This window comes from Ylistrum balloti, unplaced genomic scaffold, assembly GCF_031769215.1.
Source record: "Ylistrum balloti isolate Yb309-2 unplaced genomic scaffold, AGI_CSIRO_Ybal_v1 Utg371668, whole genome shotgun sequence".
In the NCBI taxonomy this organism is placed as follows: Eukaryota; Metazoa; Mollusca; class Bivalvia; order Pectinida; family Pectinidae; genus Ylistrum; species Ylistrum balloti.
In genome coordinates this window covers 243,320-270,034 of record NW_026782845.1, presented here as the reverse complement: position 1 = coordinate 270,034, position 26,715 = coordinate 243,320, and the positions used below count along the sequence as shown (strand labels likewise).

The 26,715-nt window shown below is 35.8% G+C and overlaps 2 protein-coding genes across 2 annotated transcripts; one reads left to right on the top strand and one right to left on the bottom strand.

The window, feature by feature from the left end:
- Positions 1–1,001: 1,001 nt before the first annotated feature.
- On the bottom strand, positions 1,002–23,155 carry LOC132563296 (tubulin epsilon chain-like). Its single transcript, XM_060228057.1, has 12 exons — positions 23,084–23,155; positions 22,274–22,347; positions 20,683–20,802; positions 19,612–19,727; positions 18,995–19,116; positions 10,536–10,602; positions 7,345–7,465; positions 5,895–6,097; positions 4,776–4,916; positions 3,400–3,540; positions 1,863–2,037; positions 1,002–1,512 (listed from the first exon to the last, which is right to left on the bottom strand). The coding sequence occupies exons 1-12, from the start codon at positions 23,106–23,108 to the stop codon at positions 1,354–1,356; spliced, it is 1,464 nt and encodes a 487-aa protein (XP_060084040.1). The 5' UTR covers positions 23,109–23,155; the 3' UTR covers positions 1,002–1,353.
- LOC132563278 (tripartite motif-containing protein 3-like) lies at positions 12,764–17,959 on the top strand. Its single transcript, XM_060228037.1, has one exon. The coding sequence runs from the start codon at positions 12,790–12,792 to the stop codon at positions 14,212–14,214; it is 1,425 nt and encodes a 474-aa protein (XP_060084020.1). The 5' UTR covers positions 12,764–12,789; the 3' UTR covers positions 14,215–17,959.
- Positions 23,156–26,715: the final 3,560 nt, after the last annotated feature.

The following is a 26,715-nucleotide window of genomic DNA, read 5'->3' as shown; positions in this document are numbered from 1 at the left end:
GTGGGGTAAAAAACTACAGCAAAATAAATATTAGTTGAAATAAGTTTTAAAATGTGTCTGATATCTCATCGTGTGATAATATTGGGTTACAGACAAATATAAAGAATTCTATTCAACAATCATTTTTATTAAAAATAAAATCACAAAAATATGTAATATCAAAATAAAGGCCATGATATTTCAAGCATAAGGATATAGTACATGTACAACGTATGCAATCACTGTAGGAATGGTATCAACTACGAAATTATCACCTTTAATATATAGATTAGTATTAAATTACTGTGAAAAATAAATTTTATATTACACAGTTTACAACTTTAACACTTGATATTAGTTCTGTAGAACTTTTATAACAACAAGCTGTTGTCTCCAAGTGGTTTCAGTTTTAAGAGGTTTTGCCGTTTTTCATTCAAGATAAAGAAAAACTATGATTAACTTGTTGTTTTTATGGTATCTGTTTTGTCTGTTTGTTATATCATCAAAAATACTCATATTTTAATGGACATCACTTGTACAAAATAAATCTACAGATCATTCTTACACAATTTCATTGATATCATTCAAAGGTTTTAGGAGTTATTAGTTCAAAATACCGGTAGATTCTAAAGCTGGCAGTAATGGCAACACTCTTAAGTTTCCTTTTTACTTAAAACACACAAGAAATCTATATGTACCCTGAATTGATTCAGATGACATTGCATCAAAATCTGTAAAGAAATGTTCACAAAAGATGCAAGACAGAAAATGATGGAGCCTCATAGCAATAAACTCACTTGAGCTTCAAACTCAGCTGAGCAAAAAATTAAACAGATACCACATAGATCTGCCATCCATATGGCCAAAGATCTCCAGCAGACCAGAAGCATTGCTTCAAATGATGTCAAAGGAAATTTTGATATCTCAACATCATACTCGGTCTTTTCCGCATAATCATTTCAATGACACTCCTTCAAAATTCCCAATATTATGGTCTACAAAGGGTAAGGTCAGAGCGTCAGGTCAGGACCTTTAACCTTGGTTCTGATGTTATGGAGTACAAAGCTGCTCTCCAAGTCTGTGTATTCTGTGATGTGATCAGAGCATCAGGTCAGGACCTTTAACCTTGGTTCTGCTGGTGGTGGACTACCAAGCTGCCTCTCCAAGTCTGTGTATTCAGCAATGTGATAAGAGCATCAGGTCAGGACCTTTAACCTTGGTTCTGATGTTATGGAGTACAAAGCTGCTCTCCAAGTCTGTGTATTCTGTGATGTGATCAGAGCATCAGGTCAGGACCTTTAACCTTGGTTCTGCTGGTGGTGGACTACCAAGCTGCCTCTCTAAGTCTGTGTATTCAGCAATATGATAAGAGCATCAGGTCATGACCTTTAACCTTGGTTCTGCTGGCGGTGGACTACCAAGCTGCCTCTCTAAGTCTGTGTATTCTGTGATTATTGAGCTGAGACAATCTAAGCTGTCAGAAAAGTCTGACAACTCCATACCATCTACATGAGTGTAATGGTGTATATGGGCCTGAAATACAATGAAATGTAGTGTTTTCAAAACAAATTATAAGCAATGCAACATGTTTTTATCTGACACCATATTGCAGACAAATTTTAAAACATTTTATCTCACCATGCTACTTAAGACATGTTAAAACAACTGCACCCACCTGGAAATACATGACACTTAAAACCATGCATGTTGTAACACTTGCCCCTCCCAAAGACATGACACTTAATACCAAGTCTGTTACAACAACAGCGCCCCCCCCCCCACCCCAAAGAGCTAACATTAAATGCCATGCATGTTATGACGAATGAACTCCCCCCCCCCAATACCTCCCCTCAAAGTAAAATTAAACACACTGAATCACAGACCTTGCGTTTGTAGAGTTTGACAAATCTGTCCTTCAGCTCAGTGAAGGTGTGATGGACACAGGTGTTGTTAGCGAGAGTCAGAAGAGAGTAAGGCTGACCAACTGGAGCCACAGAACACAGACCAGTCTTCCAGCCTTCCTGGTTCCAATGAATGAACTGTAGATTTGGTTTCAATCTGTATTATACAATGACAATCAAAGTCTGCAGGGTAAACATGAAGAAAAAATTTGCAAAGAAAACTTAGTCATCAGAAGGTGTGCTTAAACCAACATATCTACTTATGGAATCATATGGACATAGATGTCAAGGTAAATAGATATAGCAATCATTTACTACAGTGGGATACCCCCAGAGTACAGGAAGTTAAGTATTACCTACACTGGGATACCACCTAGAGTACAGGAAGTCAAGCATTACCTACACTGGGATACCCCCCAGAGTACAGGAAGTTAAGTATTACCTACACTGAGATACCCCCTACAGTACAGGAAGTTAAGTATTACCTACACTGGGATACCCCCTAGAGTACAGGAAGTTAAGTATTACCTACACTGGGATACCCCCTAGAGTACAGGAAGCTAAGTATTACCTACACTGGGATACTCCTCAGAGTACAGGAAGTTAAGTATTACCTACACTGGGATACCCCCTAGAGTACAGGAAGTCAAGCATTACCTACACTGGGATACCCCCTAGAGTACAGGAAGTCAAGTATTACCTACACTGGGATACCCCCCAGAGTACAGGAAGTCAAGTATTACACCTACACTGGGATACCCCCTAGAGTACAGGAAGTTAAGTATTACCTACACTGGGATACCCCCTAGAGTACAGGAAGTCAAGTATTACCTGCACTGGAATACCCCCTAGAGTACAGGAAGTCAAGTATTACCTACACTGGGATACCCCTTAGAGTACAAATGTGAGAAATATCAGTCATGTCTGTATATTCCTTGTTGAATGGTGTTTCTTAAAGGAATATTCCATCGATGTTGCAAAATGTCTTAAAACTTTTGTTAGCATCAACATAATCCCAGAAGAATCCCAGCTAATATAAATGTAACAGTGTAAACATAAGGCATAAGGAAATCTGGAACTGAAGGACCACTGGATCACTAATTCTTTGCAGTGTTATAGGTAAGTACACAAGCATGTATGCTGTTCATTAAAATTTTTGCTGGGGTTGCAATTTTCTTACTTCATTAGGCTTATTTTCTTTTGACCTCATAATTTACACCAATATTTCATTCTGTTCAGCTAATAACAACTCAAATCTGCAATAAGGGCCACGTAGATGTTTGTTAATCAATCTAGCTAGATCTACAAAGACTTTCGGCAAATTAAATATCACACGTTTATTTAAGTGGTAAATTGAGGTGTACAACTTCCATGAAAACATACATAGATCATTTTGTAAAATTTTCTTCAAAACCATCTGATGAAATCATAGCTTCTCTACAGGAATAATTTACATCACAATTTAAAGACTGATTATTAAATGTATTAAGTCATTTTCAATTTGGCCACTGTGTTTTACCTGTCAATGTTTCTCCTGACGTCAGAAATTTCCACATTGCCTCTGACCATTAAGGCACATGCTAAGTAAAGGCTACGCTTGGGGTCTGTACGTAATAGTTGATGGTCTTTAGAGAATGCATCTGAGAACATCTGGTCGAGTCTGGAAATTGATGTATTTTCCTCAAAGTTAAAAAACAGATTCTACCATCTAAGCTAAGTGTGATATGATTCTACAAAGTTTTTTTGATTGTCATAATAAATGTAAATTCATAGTAACGGTTGACCAGAAATCACAGCAGCAGTTCTCTACAAGAGGCCCAATGGGCCTGCATTACCATCTGCATTGTCATTTCTAATTTTAACAAATTTGATTCCTGTGACAATGAATATCAGTCACGGTAATTTCATTTTGCAAACTTGCTTTATCCCAGGAATCTCCCTGCTTAACATCATGATTCCAGGCCTTTTGTTTATTGAGAAGTTGTCTGAAGGTTTAAACAAATTTGACACCTGTGGCTATGGATATAGGTCAAGGTCATTTCTCTTTGCAAATGTTGTTAACCTTCATTCAAGGAACCTTCCAGCCAAATATTATAATTCTAATCCTTTTCAATATTAAGAAATTGTATAAATGGAAAAGCTGATTCCATCCAGAGGCCAGTTCCTGGCTGTAACACAAACAAACCTTTGAGCCAGGAGAGCTAATAACTCATTGAAAGTTTCATTGAAATGAATTTAATACAATTTGAACAGATCAATCTAGGTAATTTCAACCAAAAATATAAGTAATCTAAAGATATATTCCACAACAGGTGGGTGTAATGATTTTGTAAGAAGATGATGCAACTTAAGTCCTTCCATCAGCTTAGGGAGACAGCTAAGCTTAAGCAGAGTAAATATGAGGAAATTACTACTGACCTTCTGATGGGGAAGCTTAGGGAGACACTAAACCTTTAGCAAAGTAAATATGAGAGAATTACTTTTGACCTACTAGGGGAAAGCTTAGGGAGACACTAAACCTTTAGCAAAGTAGATATGAGAGAATTACTTTTGACCTACTAGGGGAAAGCTTAGGGAGACACTAAACCTTTAGCAAAGTAGATATGAGAGAATTACTACTGACCTTGTGGGGGGAAGCTTAGGGAGATAGCAAACCTTTAGCAAAGTAGATATGAGAGAATTACTACTGACCTTGTGGGGGGAAGCTTAGGGAGATAGCAAACCTTTAGCAAAGTAGATATGAGAGAATTACTACTGACCTTGTGGGGGGAAGCTTAGGGAGATAGCAAACCTTTAGCAAAGTAGATATGAGAGAATTACTACTGACCTTGTGGGGGGAAGCTTAGGGAGATAGCATACCTTTAGCAAAGTAGATATGAGAGAATTACTACTGACCTTCTGGGAGGCAGCTTCACATCAGCTATGGCATAGAGTGGCGATTGACTGGAAACAAGGTAATGTAGTCGTGGAAATGGAACCAGGTTCATTGTTATCTCATTCAAATCCACATTTAGGGAACCCTCAAACCTAGCAGAACTGTAAACAAAGTAGCACACCAATTTTACGAACATTTTTGTTTTTGTTTCTAAGATGCATTAGAACAGCCTACATATGTTATATAATAGTATTACAGCATCCTATTAGTACACCAGATGCATCAGCAAACTTAACACAAATGCATCAGGACAAAGATTTCGTTATATCCAGAATTAACAAGCTTATGAAGTTAACTTCTAGCACACCAGTTTTCAGCCAATCTTGTCATCTCCCTTTAATGCTGCATGATGCAGTGACATAACACAGGATCTCATTGTTCATCTGTCAATTTAATAGGGGATGTGTTAAATGAGTCCAAGAATGTTTCTATTTAACATGCCTTTGTTGAGTTGAAATTAAAACCTTGTAGAGTTTCATGAATCACATTAGAAATGTTAACAAATTTAAATTTAATATCCTTCTTATCAGGCTATTATATTTCTTTAACTTTTTTCAACAAGTTTCATGCATGTTGTAGAAATTAAAAGGAAAATATGTCTAAGACACAGCTTGTTGTTTTGATCTAAGGGCCATAACTCTGTATAAATGTCCAGCATCACATTCCACTAAATGTATCTATCGTGTAATAAGCCTAGTGGATCAATTAATGTTCCCTTATTGAATGTGAGGGGGTGGGCTTATTACAAGAGAGTGATGAACAAGAAAGTTCAAAAGGCCAACACATATTGTCTTATTCTGTGTGAGGAGGTGGGCTTATTACAGGAGAGTGACCAACAATAAATCCCATGAGCCAACAACTTAATTCTTACTCTTAGTCAAGGATTAGGCATATAACATGACAATTAAATAGTACTTAATGATATAAAAATGTTATAAGGCTTATTGCCAGGTATTGGCATATTGACAAATAAATTTTAATTATTTAATTATAAACACCTGGTCACCATGGTGAATGGTTTACAAGTCTACAGTATCTATATGTATATCTATATATATCTATATATATCTATATATCACCTGGTCATATTCAGAAGTAGGTTAGCCACAATGTTGTTCATACTGTCAAATGGCCGCTCCTCCACCTTAGAGACCATACCTCCTTCTCCTGTTGTAATAGCACTACCAGCCTTCATGCTCTCAGACAGCCCTGAAAAGGTTTTTTTACCAGTTTTCAAAGACGGCACAGAATTTCCAACCTTGTTCACTATGTCCATCAGTGCCTGACAAAAGTGGAAATACATATACAGATTGTTACATGTGACCAATCTCAGGACCAGTAGATTAATTTCAATACCTTTATCATTGATTTATAACAATTCAGAACTTCAGCAATGGTTGTTGAATGTGTTTCCATTAAACTATTTAATATCTCATGTTTGGAATGTAGGGATGTTGCCATCAAGAGATGGAAAATTCAAAATAGGGAAATTGAAATGATTATGTTTGCTGTTGATGGATAGCTGTCCTCGTTGTAAAAAAGAGGTGTTGCTAAGGAAAACCATAACTGAACAATCATATTACAAAATGGCAGCTGTGGTAGCAGCCATGAGGATAAAATATCACGATTCAGTTCAGAGGAACCAGTTGAACTGTGGAAGAAATTTAAAAGTAGTTTCTCAATATGGTGGCAACAGTAGCTACATGTACACTGTATAATTGATTTAGTAACAACCTCAAAGTAACAAGATATTTTCTGGACAATCTCAAAGTAATGTCAGCCCATATGATCTGCCATCTAATTTTCCAGTCAGATAACAGGAAAGGTAACTAATAGATGTTACTGTACTGACAACAGGATAATTATTAAATTGTTACACTGATAACAAAATAATCATGTGACAAATCTATTTTTAAACTTAAAGCATTTATTCAAAGAGATCTTTTAACCTCACATTAATATAAATGTTACCTTAATTCTACAGGTAAATTATTATCAGATTTTAGGTAAATTATTGTCAAATTTTGTTTATTCTTATTAGTTGTCTACAGATCAATCACTTTCCCATTTTGTGTAATTTTGCCGGTTTGCTATAGTTAAATGACTATCTAATTTCTGTGTAAGTTTACCAGTTTGCTATAGTTAAATGACTATCTAATTTCTGTGTAAGTTTACCAGTTTGCTATAGTTAAATGACTATCTAATTTCTGTGTAAGTTTACCAGTTTGCTATAGTTAAATGACTATCTAATTTCTGTGTAAGTTTACCAGTTTGCTATAGTTAAATGACTATCTAATTTCTGTGTAAGTTTACCTGTTCTCTACAGGTACATCATTATCAGATTTCTATGTAAACCCAATCCCTAACCCTAACCTGTTATCTACAGGTACAATGTAAGTCATTTAAACAAATGAATATTTACTTGTTATCTTATCATAGATCTGAGCTCTGTGCATGAAAACTATTATCTGTTTTCCCTTTTGTATTATTTAATTCTTCAGATAGAATCCATGTCATAAGAAATTTTACCTGGTTCTCCACTGGTAAGACACAATCAGCCTTTTCTGTTAGCTCTCTCATAGCAAGTACACTGTTGTAAGGGGATGTTATCACATCATCTTCTGCTGAAGGGTAAACAGCAGTAACAAACCTAAAATTGTTTTAAAAATGAAGTGTACTTTGACAACAATTTGACCAATTTCATGACTTATACCTTGATCTGAGACCTGCAGGAGTGATGCCTAATACACAGCATTGACAGCTTAACATCACAGCATTGACAGATTAACATCACAACATTGACAGATAAACATCACAGCATTGACAGATTAACATCACAACACTGACAGATTAACATGACAACATTGACAGATTAACATCACAACATTGACAGATTAACATCACAACATTGACAGATTAACATCACAACATTGACAGATAAACATCACAGCATTGATAGATTGACATCAAAACATTGACAGATTAACATCACAGCATTGACAGATTGACATCAAAACATTGACAGATTAACATCACAACATTGACAGATTAACATCACAACATTGACAGATTAACATCACAACATTGACAGATTAACATCACAACATTGACAGATTAACATCACAACATTGACAGATTAACATCACAACATTGACAGATAAACATCACAGCATTGATAGATTGACATCAAAACATTGACAGATAAACATCACAGCATTGACAGATAAACATCACAACATTGACAGATTAATATCACAGCATTGACAGATTGACATCACAACATTGACAGATTAACATCACAGCATTGACAGCTTAACATCACAGCATTGACAGCTTAACATCACAACATTGACAGACTGACATCAAAACATTGACAGATTAACATCACAGCATTGACAGATAAACATCACAGCATTGACAGATAAACATCACAGCATTGACAGATTAACATCACAGCATTGACAGATAAACATCACAACATTGACAGATTAACATCACAGCATTGACAGATTGACATCACAGCATTGACAGATAAACATCACAACATTGACAGATAAACATCACAACATTGACAGATTAACATCACAACATTGGCAGCTTAACATCACAGCAATGACAGATTAACGACAGATTAACATCACAGCATTGACAGATTAACATCACAGCATTGACAGATAAACATCACAGCATTGACAGATAAACATCACAACATTGACAGATTGACATCACAGCATTGACAGATAAACATCACAACATTGACAGATAAACATCACAACATTGACAGATTAACATCACAACATTGACAGCTGAACATCACAGCATTGACAGATTAACGACAGATTAACATCACAGCATTGACAGATTAACATCACAGCATTGACAGATTGACATCACAGCATTAACAGATTAACATCAACAAAAACAGGATAAGCTCTTGTGTCATATGATTTCATATTTGGACAAAACATTTATCTGTTTTCATTTGCAGCAATAAGAAATGAAAAATAGTTGATGAAGACTGGTTGATGAATGTGTGAAGAAGAATTTGATAAATTAATGAAGAATTGACAATGATGAATGGGTGATAAAGACTGGGCAATCAATGAAGACCAATACTTTGTGATGAAGAAAAGATCATGAAAAATGTTTGGTGAAGACTATCAATCCATGAAGGATGGGCAATGAAGACTGTGATTATGCCTGTTAAGTGGGACTGTGTGATGAAGCTTGGCAATGAAGACTGTGTGATGAAGGCTTGGCAATGAAGACAGTGTGATGAAGCTTGGCAATGAAGACTGTGTGATGAAGGCTTGGCAATGAAGACTGTGTGATGAAGCCTTGGCAATGAAGACTGTGTGATGAAGCCTTGGCAATGAAGACAGTGTGATGAAGCTTGGCAATGAAGACAGTGTGATGAAGGCTTGGCACTGAAGACTGTGTGATGAAGCTTGTTAATGAAGACTGTGTGATGAAGCTTGGCAATGAAGACTGTGTGATGAAGCCTGGCAATGAAGACTGTGTGATGAAGCCTGGCCAATGAAGACTGTGTGATGAAGCTTGTTAATGAAGACTGTGTGATGAAGCCTGGCCAATGAAGACATGTGATGAAGCCTGGACAATAAAGACTATGTGATGAAGTCTGGGCAATGAAGACTGTGTGATGAAGCCTGGGCAATGAAGACTGTGATAAAGCCTGGGTGTTGAAGACAGTGTGATAATTCCTGAACAATGAAGAGTGAGTGATGAAACCTGTTAATGAAGACTGTGTGATGAAGCGTGAGCAATGATAACTTTGTGATGAAGACAGTGGGTGATAAAAACAGAAATATGCATGTCCAAGACCTCTATTTGAATGCAGCCCATCCTACTTACCTGTTAACTGAATTTTGTGCAGTGATCAGTCAAACAATTGCTTTAAACATTCTATATACATAAACATTTTCTTCACATTGCGAAAACAATTATGGTATTAGGATACAGGACATCCCAGAAGACCCTGTATGCGATTATCAGTATTGGTTCACTAGGAAATAACACAAAGACAGATTTTCACAACAGATAGAAACAGCTAGGTTCATCACCTTTAACAATTATCTTGTTAACATACTCTTGCATATGTGGTCCAGCGGAGACATTTCTAGATGGCAGTGATGAAACATACTGTACAATAGCTTTAGTACCTTCATTCTCACTCCCATTGGTGTAGTCTTTCTCCAATGGAGATCTCATGACATTTATGTTGAATATTAATTGATTAAAACTGAGAATCGGAAGTAGGTAGGATGTCTTAGCTAGGCTGATTTTTCAGTTTAAATGCTTGCCTATGTTCATAAAGGTGAAGGTGATTAATGCTTCTGCTAAAAGTGTGTAATGATTCAGTAAAAATTCAAGCTGGATCTATCCAGTACTTCTCAAGAAATAGCAATAATAAACTTCATGGTAAAAATTCAAGAGCAGCCCACCATTATCAAAAATGGCCACATATGACATATGTGCACAACTACAGGACTTAATAGTTATTATGAGATTTTTTTAATGGACAGAGATGGATGGATGAGACTTCTTTTATAACAGTTCCTGTAATACTAAACCAAACTAAAATTGTTTACTGGTACATGAATGCTATTCTTCAATTACTTAAAAATGTATTTAACATTTCAGAGTGTTTTTTTATGTACCATATAATTACAGTAGATTGATATATAATTATTATCGTTTACCTGTATATATCTGGATACTCCTCTTCCAACAGGTTCAAAATGAAAGTACCCACTCCAGAACCGGTACCTGTCAAAATAAAATTGATTGCTTCAGCAAGACATAACTTCCATTGCTCTCTACATCTAATGAACAAATGCTTGTCATTCAACCTGTCCTGGCTTTGACAGTATTATTATTGAATTCTCTAAGTTATGTGTAAAGGACTAGACAACATGTCACCCAAAATCCTAAGGATCACTGGTGATGTTATGAGGAGGCCTAGCACCAGTCTGGCAAATAGCATGTTACAAAGTGGGGGATTTCCCGAACAGCTAAAAAAAGTCAGGGTATACCCGATCTACAAGAAAGAAACTGTTGTAGATAAAAAGAATTATCACCCAGTGAGCATTCCACCTGCCGTTTCCAAAATACTTGAAAGGCCAATTAGTAATCAACTTGCGAGCTATTTCAGCAGCATACTCCATCCATACCGTATTCAGAAAGCGATACAGTTGTCACTCAACACTGTTGGCACTCAATGAAGAGTGACAGATAGCCTTGGACAGCAACAATTCTGTTACAGCCATATCAATGGACTTGTACATGACCTCTGACTGTGTCCACCATGGACTTTTATTGGAAAAGTTGAAGGCATATGTACTGGGAGATCTTGCTATAAACTAATTGCGAGTTACACGACTGGTAGAAACAACGCGTTCGAGTAGGCTGCAGATAACAATACACTTACCCATTTTAATAAGAATTTAAACATTTTATAAGAAACTCTGCAAAACAAATGTATAACCATGACTGATTGGTTTACAAACAATAAAATGAAAGCTAATCCTGATGAATTTCAAGCAAGGTGTAGGCAAGAAAACAGAAAAAGAGGACATTGTTTTTAGTACAAATGACATTCAGATCATAAAATGTAAAACTTTTCGGTGTTTCTTTTTAAATTTTGACATCCACATTAAACACATTTGTTCCAAAGCCTCCTGACAAATAAATGTCCTGGCGCGAGTTGCTAAAGATTTGACAAATATAAGGGCCAAAGGCTATTTGCACAGCTTTCATTTTATCAAATTTTAATTTTTGCCCACTCATATGGCATTTCTCCTCAAAAGCAAACACCCAAAAGTTAGAGCGAATTAATTTTTGAACATTTAAGCTTGTTTTATCAAGATTTTTATTCATCATAATATTATGAAGGACTTTTAGCAAAATGTAACCATTGTACACTAGAAATAAATTGAATCAGAACTTTTGCTATTGAAACTTTTAAAATTTCACAAGGCTTTCACCATGCTATCATAATGATTTTATTCGTATAAAACCTTCCAATTGTACTTTCAGATATTTCTAGAATTTGAGACCTATCAAGTATGAAGGTAGTAAGGTATGGAACAAATAGTTTTTGGTATCTTGCTACAAGTATCTGGAATTCCCTGCCTGACCACATGTTCAAAATTACTTCTTTTAATGAATTGAAAATGGTGATCGGGCAGAGGAATGGAAAGACTTGCACAGGTGCAGCTTGTAGATGATATTATCTTCTACTTTTGTTTTTGTTTTAGATTAGCAAGATATCAATTTACTTTGCTTATTTAAATTTTTGTTGCTTAAAGTTATATATTTGCTTAATTCAAACTTTTGCTTAATTTAAATGTCTACATATTCAATTTACTTTGATTGACCTATGCATTAATTTTAACTTAACCTGTCTTATGTTAATCTTATATCAATGTAAGTGTTTCGTTGCTTTAATAGTATGCTATATGCTTACGCTTTAATCCTAATTAACCAGCGCCATCTTATATGCTTTTGCGTGTATGCATGCTGTTTTGATATTTTACATATGTTAACAGTCGGTTGTAAAAGTCTTTGACTTGTGTTGATTGTTATGTGTATGTACCGACTTAGAATAAAATGTTACTTGACTTGACAATACGATTACCCCTAAAAGGCCCCAATTACGGGCCAGGTGAGTCAAATTCATGCGAACTCTTTAGTCATTCGGCTGTTCAAAATGCCTCCTCATTTGCAATGGTGGAATTCTTTGATGCAATGGTATGACTTTGATATATGAAAAACTGTGTATTATCGAATAAATATTTTTTTCCAACAAGCTCATTAATTTTTATCTTAAAATGACATAAACTTTCACAACTTTCATTAACTCAATACAGAAGGGAGTGAATTGTAAAAGCGTAACTTCCTCCTCTGTATAAACAAACTTGGGAACGTTAGGAAAAAGAAAGGAGAACCGCGCAAATGGCAAATCGGGCAGCTTCAGCGATGAGTTTGCGGTCCCAGATCAAAGAGAACTATTTAACATGTGCCATATGTTTCAATCCGTTTGACAGACCGAAAGCCTTGCCATGTTTACACACATTCTGTCTAGACTGTCTACGAGATTTTGTCACGAGTCGGGGATACGAAAACATGGGTAAGTTTCCTTGTCCCGTATGTAGAGAAGACACCACTTTGCTACCACAAGGTGTGAACGGATTTCCCGATAATTATTACATAACCAGTCTAAAAGACACGGTAGAAAAACCTGCACGACCTGCTCCGCCTCGTCCAGACGGCGATCCCATGGGTTTTGCTTCCCGACCCTACAACGCCTCAGCACCTGTGCCTACTAGACCCCCTGACCCAGTGCCTCCAAGACCCCAAGCCCCTGTCTCTATTAGATCTCCGACTACGGCTGAAGGAAACTGGGAACAGGTTCCATCTAGTGGGCCTGAACTGCTATATCCGAGTGTTCCAGACATCGCGAAAGTACCCGAAACACCCTCCCCTCCCTGTGATCAGTCTGGACTACCATGTACAGCAGGCATGCTGCTCAAATTTGGGAAATGGGCTTCAACGATAAATGATTTTCATAAACCCTATGGGTTAGCAGTCGGCAGGAATGATGAGTTTGTTATCACGGATCGAGGCACTGAATATGCTAATAGAGTTTTAGTCTTTTCAAAATCTGGTGAACTCCTATCAAGATTTTCTTGTTCAGGACAACATACAAAATTTGCCTGTGCTGCAATGACGCGTGAGAACAATATCATGGTCGCCATCAACAATACGCCAGGAAACGCCATTATGCAGGAGTATAACTTTGACGGCAAATTGTTAAAATCTTACGGAGAATTCTATCGCCACGATAAACCGAGTGGAATTGCTATTTCTTCCAGAAATCATGTTGCAATAACAAATCTTGTGGGACATAATGTTCTGCTGTTCACAGATCAGCGGAAGTTCTCCACGAAATTTGGCTGGAAAGGCTCGGGAGACAATCATTTCATGTTTCCACAATTTGTTGTTTTTAATCATAAAGACTACATCATAGTGAGTGACTCTGGAAATGACTGTATCAAAGTATTTGATTCAACTGGAAACTTCAAACGAAAGTTTGGTGAACCTGGAAGTGCTTCAGGATGTTTATCATTACCAATGGGCATTGCAGTCGACGAGAGGAACAATATTATTGTAGCAGATGCAGGAAATTTTCGTGTGGAAATTTTTACATCAAAGGGACAACACATACGTACACTTGTGAAGGACACTGATCTGATCAGCCCAGATGTGAAACCTTTAAATGTTGCAGTAACTAAGGGAAACAATATTGCTGTTTTGTTCAGTGGGCCACAGTTCGCGGAAGTCAGAGTGTACAGTTGGGGTGGGGGAAGTTCAATCTAGAATCTTAATAAATAACGATAGTGAAATCTACACCATCCTCTAATAGATGAGACATTTGTGATATATATTAGAATATAGTGATATGTAAAAAGTCAATAATTATTTAAATCTGAATATTGAAGATTTTGAATTGTAAAATTTTGAACTTTTGAAATTGAACATGCACAGAGTACTAAGGTATGCATTGTGCGTCAAGATAATTTTGTTGTCTTTTCAACCAGTTGTAATGTTTGGTTATATGACGGCTTAGCGCCTCTAATTTAGAGGTATCTACTTATCCCTCAGCAAGATTTTGATGGTTTTTGCATATTAATGCTACTAAATTGTAGAAGAAATCCTTTTTTGTTAATAAAAAAACGTCTTGAGCAAAATTAAATCGATTATCGAATAATAAAAAACTCATAGGACAATACACAATATTTTTCTAACCATCAGTCATCAGTGTTAACTGAAGATGTTGATCAGATGGAGTGAAACATTTTCAATTTTCTGGACAAAAAATTACAATGTAACATTTACTGTTTTTTAAGAATCAGCCAATTTTCAAAATTATAACTCAGTATGTGAACACAAACGACTGTAAACAGATGTGATATATCCTTTATCTGCTGTAAATTAACTGGAGTTATCTTTGAAAATACATCAAAAACAATTCAAAAATAGGTATACAGTGTTATTGTTCAGACAGTAAATGTCATTTTCTGTACATATTATAAATCTCTTTTATGTTGTAAAATCACAGTTATAAATATTTCCATGTTCTGAAGTAATCCAAGGGATGGCCTGCCTTATAGTTAGATGTAAAGCGTGATGATTGGCCAAACCACTCTAGCTCATCTTCTTTCTAAACCTAAATCTTACGCTTTTTTGCTACTACTGTAATGGAGTATTGTCAAATATCGTTTGCACTACATGTAAAAATTTTAGTTTAACTGTAATTATGTAATCCCTGCCATATTTTACAGTTTAGAGTAATTAGAATAAGTTCAATTTGCAGATCTTGTCAAGGTCAAAAATAAATGAATGATTTTGGATACCGGTACCTTTTCAAGTCAAACTTCCTGCTGCAACCTACCTGTATATCACTATTGGTCCATTACACACTACCTTGATGAGTAATCAGTATATATGACCTTAATGTCTCAGATTGGTGGTCATCTACTATATATACATGCGACATCTCAAGTTTCATATATGCAGAAGTTACAAGTAAAATTGTATTCATGTGATTTAATAATTGTACTACACATTTTTTTTTTACCCCGAAGAGTGTAGGTTTGTTACAAGATCTTAATCCAATTAAACAACATTATTAACGCCTTTTCCTATTATTACGCTTGTATAGCATTAGAAGGCTTTACAAAATTGAATTTTACATGAAACATTGGCATTGTTGAGAGAAAGAGAGAGAAGTTGTAAATCAGTTGACTTTGTTGAAGTTTTTTTTTCTTTTACACTGAAGTAACTCGGCTGTAAAATTTATATCATAGGCTATTATTAGATAATAGAAGGTTAGTGATTTTGGTCCTAAAAAAATGTCCTCATGTCTTTCTCATGCTGAAAGACTACATGATGTTTATGGTACATTAATACTGTAGGATTTATATGAACCTCAGAATTATTAAAAATTCAGTGGAATGAATGCATACTGAGAATGTTATCTACAATGTATGCTTAAACGAGATCTTTAACAGACAAAAAAGGCACAATTTTGCCCTGCATATATTTGCCAGGTCTTCATATATAATTGTAAAGAAAGACTTCTAAACATCAAAATAAATGTTAGTTAAGTTTCATTTGATGAATCTTCATTCTGTTTTCGAAATTCTAGACATGGCCCTTTTTTAATGATTTGGTGACATTACTCAAATGGTTGTGATTTTCTCAAGTTTTCAGCCCACCATCATTGGATCAGGTGGATTATTCAAGTCACTCTACACCCATAAACAATTTTTTTATCGTTGATATTTTTGGAGAAGTACAGGATTGGTCTCTCTCAATTTTCATTTGTGGGTTCCCCTTGGTCTGTAGTTGTGCCGGTGTGATTTTTGGACTGATGAGAAAATCAGAATGGCCGACAAGTGGCCATCTTGGATTATGACTATGAAAGTTTATTACCACTATTTCTTGAGAAGTACTGTACGGATCATTTCCCTCAAGTTTAATTTGTAGGTCCCCTTTGTCTGTAGTTGGCCACTTTGATTTTGGGACTGATCAGAAACAAGAAATGGTTGACAGGAGGCCATCTTAGATGTTGACAATGACAGTTTGTTATCACTATTTCTTGAGAAGTACTGGATGGATCTTTCTCTAATTTCGTTTCTAGAGTTCCTTTGGTCCTTGGTTGTGAGGGTTTGATTTTGGAGCTCATCAGGATAACAAAATGGCTGACAGACAGCCAGTTTTGATTTTGACAATGAAAGCTTCTTATGTCTATTTTTGAGAAGCACTGGATTTTGGGACTGATTATAAAGTAAACAAATGTGGCTGACTGGTGACCATCTTGGATTTAGCATTAAAGATTATTTTCACTATTCCTTGAGAGGAATTTTGAAATCTCATATAACTACAAATGTAAGAACAAAAATAGTGGAGAAGAGAATATGGAAAGATTCAATTTTTGAAGAATAAATGACAATCAATTGATGGTGCCCAATATCCCTTTGGGGTCTCTTCTTAGTAATAGGTTGAACATGCTAAATTCTGCAAACTAATGTATATAGTAATGAAACATTAACAGCTGATTTGTTGACTTGTTGGTATTGGTGTGTAATGATATAAAATTTCGTTGCCATTTTTTGTCTTTCCTTTTGTTATTTTTTTGTCATATTGCCGACTTTCAGTTCATAAATGATGAGTTACTGGCAATGTTAAATAGATATTTTTTTGCCTAGGATTCATTATTTTAGTAGAAAACATGACAGGATCGTTGTGAATCATTTATTTTTTATCAGAGACAAATCAAATACTTAAATACTGTAGATATATTTAATTGATTTATTTTACAAATTCAAACTGATGCAAGTTTCCTGGTAGTGGTATTTTTAAGTGCCTTAAAATCTTTACATTTTTAATTCACTTGTAACTGCTGAATCACTTAAAACTTTGTCTTTGTCAGGACATAAAATAATCTCTTGTCTAAAATGAGATTTAAAAAGCTGATACCATATAAATAAAAACTATTTATCAGAAGGATGATTGTGCCACAATGCAGAAGAATAGGAAACAAAAAAGATAGATATAAACAATCACTACTGAGTGATGTAGACAAAGGTATCTTGACCTGTTAGTTTTAAGGTTTTGTCCAAGGAGTGACTATTGTTTAAGTTTGAAAATATCATACAATTGGTCAAGATAACTCAGTCCACATAACACAGAAGTGACAGATTCCTCCTGCACTTTCCAGTTGTAAAATGGATTTTATATCCCTGTCAAGAACTATATATACATATATTATTTAAACCATCATCAATGGAGTGTGTTGAAATTGATCAGTTCCATTATCTAATTGCAATATTGTTGAACCACATAAAGTGAACTGTCTGTATTTTAGTGAAAGATTGATTTATCTTGACCTTCTTACACCTGAAAAGTGTGGAAGAAATTCTCATGTGGTTCAGACACGTAAATGTTCAGAAATAATGGTATAATGAAGTTACTGCTAAGAATTCTGTGAATTCCCTGTACTGATGTAGTTATGTGTCTTTGTATTTATTTGATGGTTGTTTTTCATGTTCAATAAATATTTACCACAATTTTAATTGAATTTATTTATATATTTATATTGACTGGTAATAAGCCAGGCCATATCTACTGTTACTCAGTAGAGTCACTGACTGGTAATAAGTCCGACCATATCTATTGTTACTCAGTAGAGTCACTGACTGGTAATAAGTCCAACCATAACTATTGTTACTCAGTAGAGTCACTGACTGGTGATAAGTCTGACCATATTAATAGATACTCAGTAGAGTCACTGACTGGTAATAAGTCTGACCATATTAATAGTTACTCAGTAGAGTCACTGACTGGTAATAAGTCTGACCATATTAATAGTTACTCAGTAGAGTCACTGACTGGTAATAAGCTTAATCATACCTTTTACTAACCCAGGATTCCAGGTTTTAAGTAAGAGTTATGGAATGAAACATTTAGCCTACCCAAGGGTGCCAGGTTTTGTTAGAGGTTATCTCAGTAAAATGTCTATTCTAACCTAGGACTCCAGGTTTTGCTTTGGGTTGGGAGTTATTCTAGTGAAATATTTACACCAGCTTAGAACTCCCAGGTTTGTTTAGGAATTTAATAACAAAACATTCAAACTAATTTAAAATTTTTTCCATGACTGCTGAAGTGTTTTAATAGATGCACCTTATGCTGGCTAAACTTTAGAAAATGATAAGTGAATTCCACTTGACATATGTATATACGATATCTCCAGTATGTACTAACATGTGACAGGAGAATTATATATTTATATATACCAAATGTGAACCAGATCACAACAAAACAAAGTGTACATCAACTTTGTTTGTTCCACTGTGTGGGCTTGTGTGTTTGTCTAACTAGAATCTTTTGTTGAAGTTTTGTTTTATAGATCAAAGAGAAAAAATGTCTACTTGTAAGAATTACACATAGTGAAACACCATCACTGGAAATGAGTTCCATCAGATTCAATTTTAGAATAACACGTACTCAAAATCCGGATATTTCAAAGTATTCTTAACACTTCCGTTAATTTGGATATGTATTGACATTTATCCTCAAATGTAAATTTTCTCACCTCCTCCCATGGAATGGATGACAAAGAAACACTGGAGACAATCACAAAACTCTGCTGCCCTTCGAATCACATCGGTCAGTTTCTCCTTGTACTGGGTACCATACATCTTGTGACCAACAGCCCTTGATAAAGAAGTACATTAAAAATAAAACACATTTGACTGATGTCAAAAACAAATCCGGTAATTTTCACTAATGATTTTCATCCGACAGTTAGACTAGGAAACCAACATGTTATTTCTTAGTCAATGTTAGGAGCTTATAAAAGAACACTGGAAAAACACAGAACTATAATTTTACTATTTTATCTTAAATGGAAATCAATACAATGATAAAAACAAGTCTTTTTTTTTTAAATGAGAGACACAGCTATTCTCCAGATGTGTCCGATCTCTGTATTTTGTAAAACACAGAAACACATTCACATTCAATAATTTGTTCCTATAATACCCTCTTGACTAGAATCCCTTCATTTTTGTCATCTTTACTAAAGTCAAATTTTCCTGTCTAAAATAATACAGCAAGATCGGTGTGAACATGAAATAACTTAATCATTTGGCTCTAAATTTGTATTAAAATGTGCTATTGACTTTCATGTCTTTTGTACAATTTTCTTACCAATTGTTTCCTGCACCCGATACGTCTGTGATGAGTTGTTGGAAGTCAAACACTTCCTTAAGGGGTCCCTTCATCATCTCATTAACTACTCCTTCCTCCATATCCACTAATACAGCCTACAGTATAAAGTCTTATAGATTTATATAACCTGTGTAATGAAAAAGAAACTCCTAAACCCAAGGGTAAGGAGAGTCTCAGATTCAGAGACTCAAAGGAGACTCTCAACTCAAGGGTTAGACGACTCTCACCCTGATGGTGAGGAGATTCTGAACTTGAGGGTAAGGAGACTCTCAACCCGAGGGTAAGGAGACTTTCAACCCGAGGGTAAGGTGACTTTCAACCCAAGGGTAAGGAGACTTCCAACCCCAGGGTAAGGGGACTTTCAACCCAAGGGTAAGGAGACTTTCAACCCCAGGGTAAGGAGACTTTCAACCCTACAGTAAGGAGACTTTCAACCCGAGGGTAAGGTGACTTTCAACCCAAGTGTAAGGAGACTTTCAACCCAAGGGTAAGGAGACTTCCAACCCCAGGGTAAGGGGACTTTCAACCCCAGGGTAAGGAGACTTTCAACCCCAGGGTAAGGAGACTTTCAACCCCAGGGTAATGAGACTTTCAACCCCAGGGTAAGGAGACTTTCAACCCTAGGGTAAGGAGACTTTCAACCCCAGGGTAAGGAGACTTTCAACCCAAGGGTAAGGAGACTTTCAACCCCAGGGTAAGGTGACTCTCAACCCAAGGGTAAGGAGACTTTCAACCCAAGGGAAAAGAGACTTTCAACCCTAGGGTAAGGAGTCTCTCAACCCCAGGATAAGGCGAAGGTAAAAAGACTCTCAACTCAAGGGTAAGGAGACTCTCAACCAGAGAATAAGATTTTCAAACTTTAGCTACAGGAAGCTACAGCAAGAATGTCTTTAAAGTATATACACAGCTGTGTAATTATACTGATAAAGTTTCCTCCTTGAAATCTAGAAATAAATTGATAACATTTAGGCCCACAATGTTGATACAAAGGGGCCTAACTCTTCAAATAATTCAAATATTCTGTATGAGAGTATACAACTGTAGACTTACCCTGGCTTTCAGCGACCTGATCTTTCCTCTCCCTGTCCCTAATGGGATGTCTGTTGGATCATCATAGCGCGAGTCAACATTTCTAAAAAAACTTCCAATAGATTCATCATACAATCCGCTCTGAAATATCAACAAATGCATTTTAAGATAAAAGCCAGTTCAGTAAATTAGTCCCCCATCAAATATGAATTGCATGTAAAAAATGCACTGTGAGTGAACCCAAGCCCCAAGTAAGAAGTTTCAGTGACTATAGTAGTGTGTGAGATACAGCTCGAACAAAATTTTCCTTTGATGTACAGTCAATGTAAGTAAGTGCAACTTACTTTTCAGATACGACACATCGCCTCACTAATGAGAAGGCATACCCAAAATATACAGTTTCAGCGAACAGTAATGTAGGAGATAAAGTCAAGGCAATGTTTCTTTGCTAGAGGTCAAAGCCAAAATGTAGGTCAAAATGATCTACTTTTGATACATAACATACCGTCTCACAAAGATTCCAGTGACTAGTAATGCAAGGGATGGAGCCTTGATAAGCTTTTCCTCTGATTTGTTCAAAGGTCAAAATGTAGGTCAAAGTATAACCTATTTTTGATAAATGACACATCGCCTCACCAAGATGCCTTTTTATAGGAAAAACATAAACCCTTCCATGAATAGATTTTCATTTCTTTGATATGGTGGTTGAGAGGCACAGTGGTACGGCATTCGCCTTTCGCGTAACCGTCTAGGGTTCGATTCCCGGAAAAGATGTAAGAAGGTATGTATGGGTCACCTGCTCAACCATGTGGGTTTTCCCCAGGTAATCCCCTTTTCTGCCACAGTAAGACCCTTAGTGTGCATCTATCTGGGCCAACAAGAACGATTAATACAAGCTGATGGCTTGTTTCGCAAATGTTGAAAAGTAAATAAAGTTCATATTATATGGTATATATTTTTAAATCATGCACTGTGAAATTTTATGTGTGATGATTTAGTGATGACACTTAATCAGAAAAATTATCCTTTATTATTAGATAAGAAAAGAAAATTGATGAGAGGTGAAGTATACAGGACAGAAATAAAACAGAGACTTAATGATGAAAAATTGAAAATATATTTCATGTCTGTTTCAAAATCCTTATATACATAAGCTCAGTTATTGTGAAGCATATTTTCCATGAGCAAACATTTGTCATGTCACTGATTTCAGCATTAATGTATAATCAATGGTTCAGAAATTTTCGTAAGATTTTTTCAGGTGAGTCCAGAACATAAACTTGATGAGTCCCAATAGTAAGAGATACAGTAGGTTCTCAAAATTTGAGATAGTGCAACAGGAAAGGTGGAGTCCTCGACTCAAATATCTGAGTCCCAAAAGTCATTGATGGTTTTGTCTACCAGTTTAATTAGGTCCTTAAATATATAGATTATCAATGATTAACCAAGTTTTTAGGCTGAATTTACTAACACTGTCTTCAGGTTTACTACACCACAATGATGCATGATTGGTCAGTGATTTTAACAAGCTCTAATTATTTAAAATATCTTTGTACACTATGGAAGGTATAAAAAAAAACTATATCATGAGTATGAATCAGTTTGTGCCTACCTTGTTAACAGCTGCATGCTCTCGTAATGCCAAGTCCCAGAATCTACAGCCAATCTGATTCCCACACTGTCCAACTACAAAAAAGGTCTCACTTTCACATTCAACAGAATCTCATTAACTGTATTTGAAATATAAAAAAGACTCGCTATCACAAACAACAGAATCTCACTAACTGTATTTGAAATATAAAAAAGACTCACTATTACACAACAGATTCTCATTAACTGTATTTGAAATATAAAAAAAAGACTCACTAATACACAACAGATTCTCATTAACTGTATTCAAAATATCAACAGGAATTAAAGAATGTATTTCAGTTCTGTATTTCAGAATCAGTATAAAATCAACAGCTGCACATGCAGTAGTAGTACCATGTCATAATAAGTGACTATTGATACAGTTAACAGCAGTGGTATAAGCAAGCTTGCTGTTTGTGAACACTGATCTTGTATGACCCTGGACCAATGATGAATTTAATTTATTCCTATTTGAGACTCATTGATCGCGGACATTTGACAATGTCTCTCGTTGCAAAACCTCCTATATAAATGAGTCTTAAGGAGGAATCCAAGAAGGGATTATGATTGGGTTATACTTCTACCAGAAACTTTATCAGCTGTCATATCATCTTTTTTTAAATCATCAATTTCCTCATTCCATTATAGATTATGTTTCTCTCCGTTTCTTGTCGAAGCCAACCATATATGACAAAACCTTCAACCTGTTGCAGTTGGTTATTATTATCTGAAAGAAGTAGAGTTAGCGCCATATTAATCGGTTGCGTCTCCTCAGGGCAAAGCGACTCACCTTGAACAACTATTGATTGTGTCATTCTTTTTCGCGATCCTACTCGTCAAATACAATCAGAATTTACGAACACGTGTATGTAAACAAACTCTGTTATCCATTTCTTCGTCCATGATGTTATTTACCCAGGTTATTAAGATGCTCCATGTAAAAAACATTATGACATGCTTGTTAAGCGCACAGAAGACTTGAATGAACATAACCTGAATAGCTTTGTCGTGATTATAGTGCTTTAGACGAACAGAGTGAACTATATATAATTTCTGTTTACCGGCAAGTTCGATTATGCGGACGAACCGCGGTCGGTCCTTTTTACTGGTTCAGACACAAATCGGGGACGGACCTGTAAATAATATGAGCCAGGGAGCAAATGGAAAGAGCGAAGCTTATATACAAAAATAAAATTTTGTTGATGAAAGTATACAGAAAAATGAAACACAGAAATGTTGGTTAAAATTATAACAATATGACGCCTTATGGTATATCGAGTGACCGAACGCTTAATTCGGTGGCGTTTAGTGTACTAGAGGATATGTTGTGTCGTCATTCCATGAATAACTGAAAAAAATCTTAAGTAAGTCAAACGAATTCAGAAGAATGGATATATTTATACCAAAGAAAAGAAATACTCCAAAGAATTCAAGAAAACTTACACTAAGTGATGATGTTACAAATGTACCAGGGAAACAAAAGGGCATAGACTCGATACATGGAAACAAAATCTTCAGGCAGAAAAAAAATACTAGGGGTATAGAAATCAGGTTAAATGGGAGACACGGAAAGCAAGGAAGGATTCGGGGGATATATAGCAAACAACATTAAAAGAACGGTCAAAGTGCTTCTGAAAATACATAAATGAAAAACGAAAATCAAGGTAAGGTATTTGGGGACATAATGAAGAGATTAAATAAGAACGAGGTACAGGTAGCTACATGCGATGCAGATAAAGCAGATGTTTTAGTGAAACTTCTTCACGGTGGAACCACCAGGCGAAATGCCAAAATTTGAAAACGAAGTTCGTTCAACTTTTTCATGAAGCACTTTCTAAAGAGCAACAGATAAAAAAGATACCTACTAGAACTGGAAAGTAAGAAATCATGCGGCCTTGATGATATGCACCCAAAAACACTGAAAGAACTTAAAGACATCCTACGCAAACATCTGAAAATAATATCTAAAAAAAATCATCGAAGGAAAATTATCACTAATTTTGGAAAGATGCTAATGTAACCCCTGGAAACTCGAGGATGAGTTATTTCCTGGAGGGGGAGTATGTAACCCTGGTAAAATACTAGCCGCAATATACCACTCGGCTAGAGAGAAGTGTAACCCTGGTAAAATACTACCCGCAATACACCACTCGGCTGGAAAGAACTTCTCTTTAGCTTGACCTCTGTTACACTAATACTATAGCCATATACCAAAACGACCCAAATTGGACCCAGAGAATAATCGCCAAAGTCTCAAGTATCCTAGTAAAGGCAATGGAAAAGCTCATCCAAGATAAAATTGTATTATATTTGATGGAAAATAATCCGTTTAGCAATTCAGATTCATTCCTGGAAGACCAACAAGTCGCTTGATGTTGATGGTTCTGGAAGATTGGACTAGGATTGTACAAAAGACAAGGGAATGACACCTTTTCATAATTTAGGTTGAAATACAGTAGAACCAAACAATTAATTAAACAGTATCATACAACTGTTATGTTGGACTCAGAAGAGAATATCGATGTTAACAATGTCGTTACTAAGACGTTATAATAAATGTATCGTCTGAAGATGGCCGTTAAGCCTGAAAACGGAATACATTTGTCGTTTTGATTTTATTCTTTTCAAATATATATATGTATATGGACTTAACGAAGGCTTTTGATAAGGTTCCTCATCATCTTCGCCTCAAACACAAGCTTAAACAAATGTGGAATTGGACCATATACAGTAAATGGTTCGTTATCAAAAAAAAGAAATCGCAATGTACTCGGTGGTATTCCACAGGGATGTACACTGAGCCAATTTTATCTGTCGTCTATGTCAACGATTTGCCATGGAGTATTACATCCACATGTCTCCTTTTTGCTGCTGCACGAAATTATAACGTAAAATAAGGACGACTGAAATATTCAACAAAAGGATTTGGATCAACTGCAAAAATGGTCGAATGATAAGTTATCATAATTTCACCCTAATAAATGTAAAGCACTACTTGTGAGAAAATTAGGACAAACAGAAAGAACATACCATTTGAAAGAACAGAATGGTGAAACTAAAAGTTTAGAAAATATTGAAACTGAAAAAAAGACTTGAGTGTGATGGTTGATGATAGATTAAATTTCCGAAACCATATGATCATTTCCGTCAACAAAGCCTTATCAGAATATCTTTTATACACGTGGATGAAACTAATGTTGAAACAATTATTTAAAGCATTGGTTAGACCACACATTGAAGATGCAGCATGGGACCCCTACAAAATAAAAGATATTCAATTGATAGAAAATATACCGCGAAAAGCCACCAAGCTAATACCAGGATTTAAAGAATGATCAGATGGGGAACGACTACAGAAGCCACAGGTCCCGACTTTGAAGCAGAGATGAATGATAGGAGGTTTCATAACTGTCTAAAATATCTAAAAATCATCTAGACGAAAGAGTTACCTGAAACCCGCTTATCTTTGATACCAACGAAAGATGAAAGAATTCGAGGTTATTGAAACTGCAAAAAGTCAATGTAATGCAAAACCCACGAGAAATTTTACTGTCAGTTTATTGACGTATGGAATGGGTTACGTGTTCGCGTTATAAAAGCATAACTGTCAGGACATTTAAACATCTATTGGATGAGCATTCAATAACATAATGTATGATTTTTAATTAATATGATCGGTACTTTTCATAAGCAAAGTCTTTGATGCTATGTTGTATGTAAATATCAGATGTGGATATAGACGCTTTCCGCCTGCGTTAATCAAATTGCTATTAACATTGTTATTAACATTGACTTCCGGAAGTGCAGACAGCATCTATGCTCCACTTCCGGAAGATTTTTTTCTCTGTTGCATCAAATCTTGTTTTATACACGAAATATCTAGCACAGGATAACGCACGGACTTGAGGGTACAGAGGACCTACAAAATGTACATAACAGGTAATTAGTACATCATACTGTCAAATAGTATTAGATATTTTATATATATCACCGCAAGGCATCATAATATGAGTTAGACATGTGTCTGGAAAGAGCAAAGCTTACATATGCCAAAATGACATTCTCGATTGAAAGCATCAAGGAAATAAAACACCGAAAAAAATGGGTAAACTTGTCAGTGCTTCAAGAAATTGAGAGAATTCAGCGCGCAGCAACGACTGATCGATCTGTTTTTGTGCGTTGACGTTTTGTGTGCTATTTATATACGTTCTGACGTCATGATATAGGTTGGCGGTACACGCCGAGGAACAAACAAAATCAATTCATACCAATTTCATTTGTATCTTTATGTAAAAATCAAAGGTAAGTCAAACGAATCCAGGAAAATGATGTCATGGTATCTTAAACTCTCATTAACTTGTTTGGGTAATGCGGAGCACCTACACTTGTATGCCCCATACCTTTCCACTTTCGGAGGAATTT

Bases quoted from the DNA above. Each gene is read 5' to 3' on its own strand.
- LOC132563278 (XM_060228037.1), top strand. From the start codon at position 12,790: ATGGCAAATCGGGCAGCTTCAGCGATGAGTTTGCGGTCCCAGATCAAA.
- LOC132563296 (XM_060228057.1), bottom strand. From the start codon at position 23,108: ATGACACAATCAATAGTTGTTCAAG. The intron at 20,803-22,273 runs GTAGGCACAAAC...TTGATATTTCAG, and splicing joins AGCATGCAGCTGTTAACAAG to AGCGGATTGTATGATGAATC. The intron at 2,038-3,399 runs GTAAAACACAGT...TGTATAATACAG, and splicing joins GTCAGGAGAAACATTGACAG to ATTGAAACCAAATCTACAGT.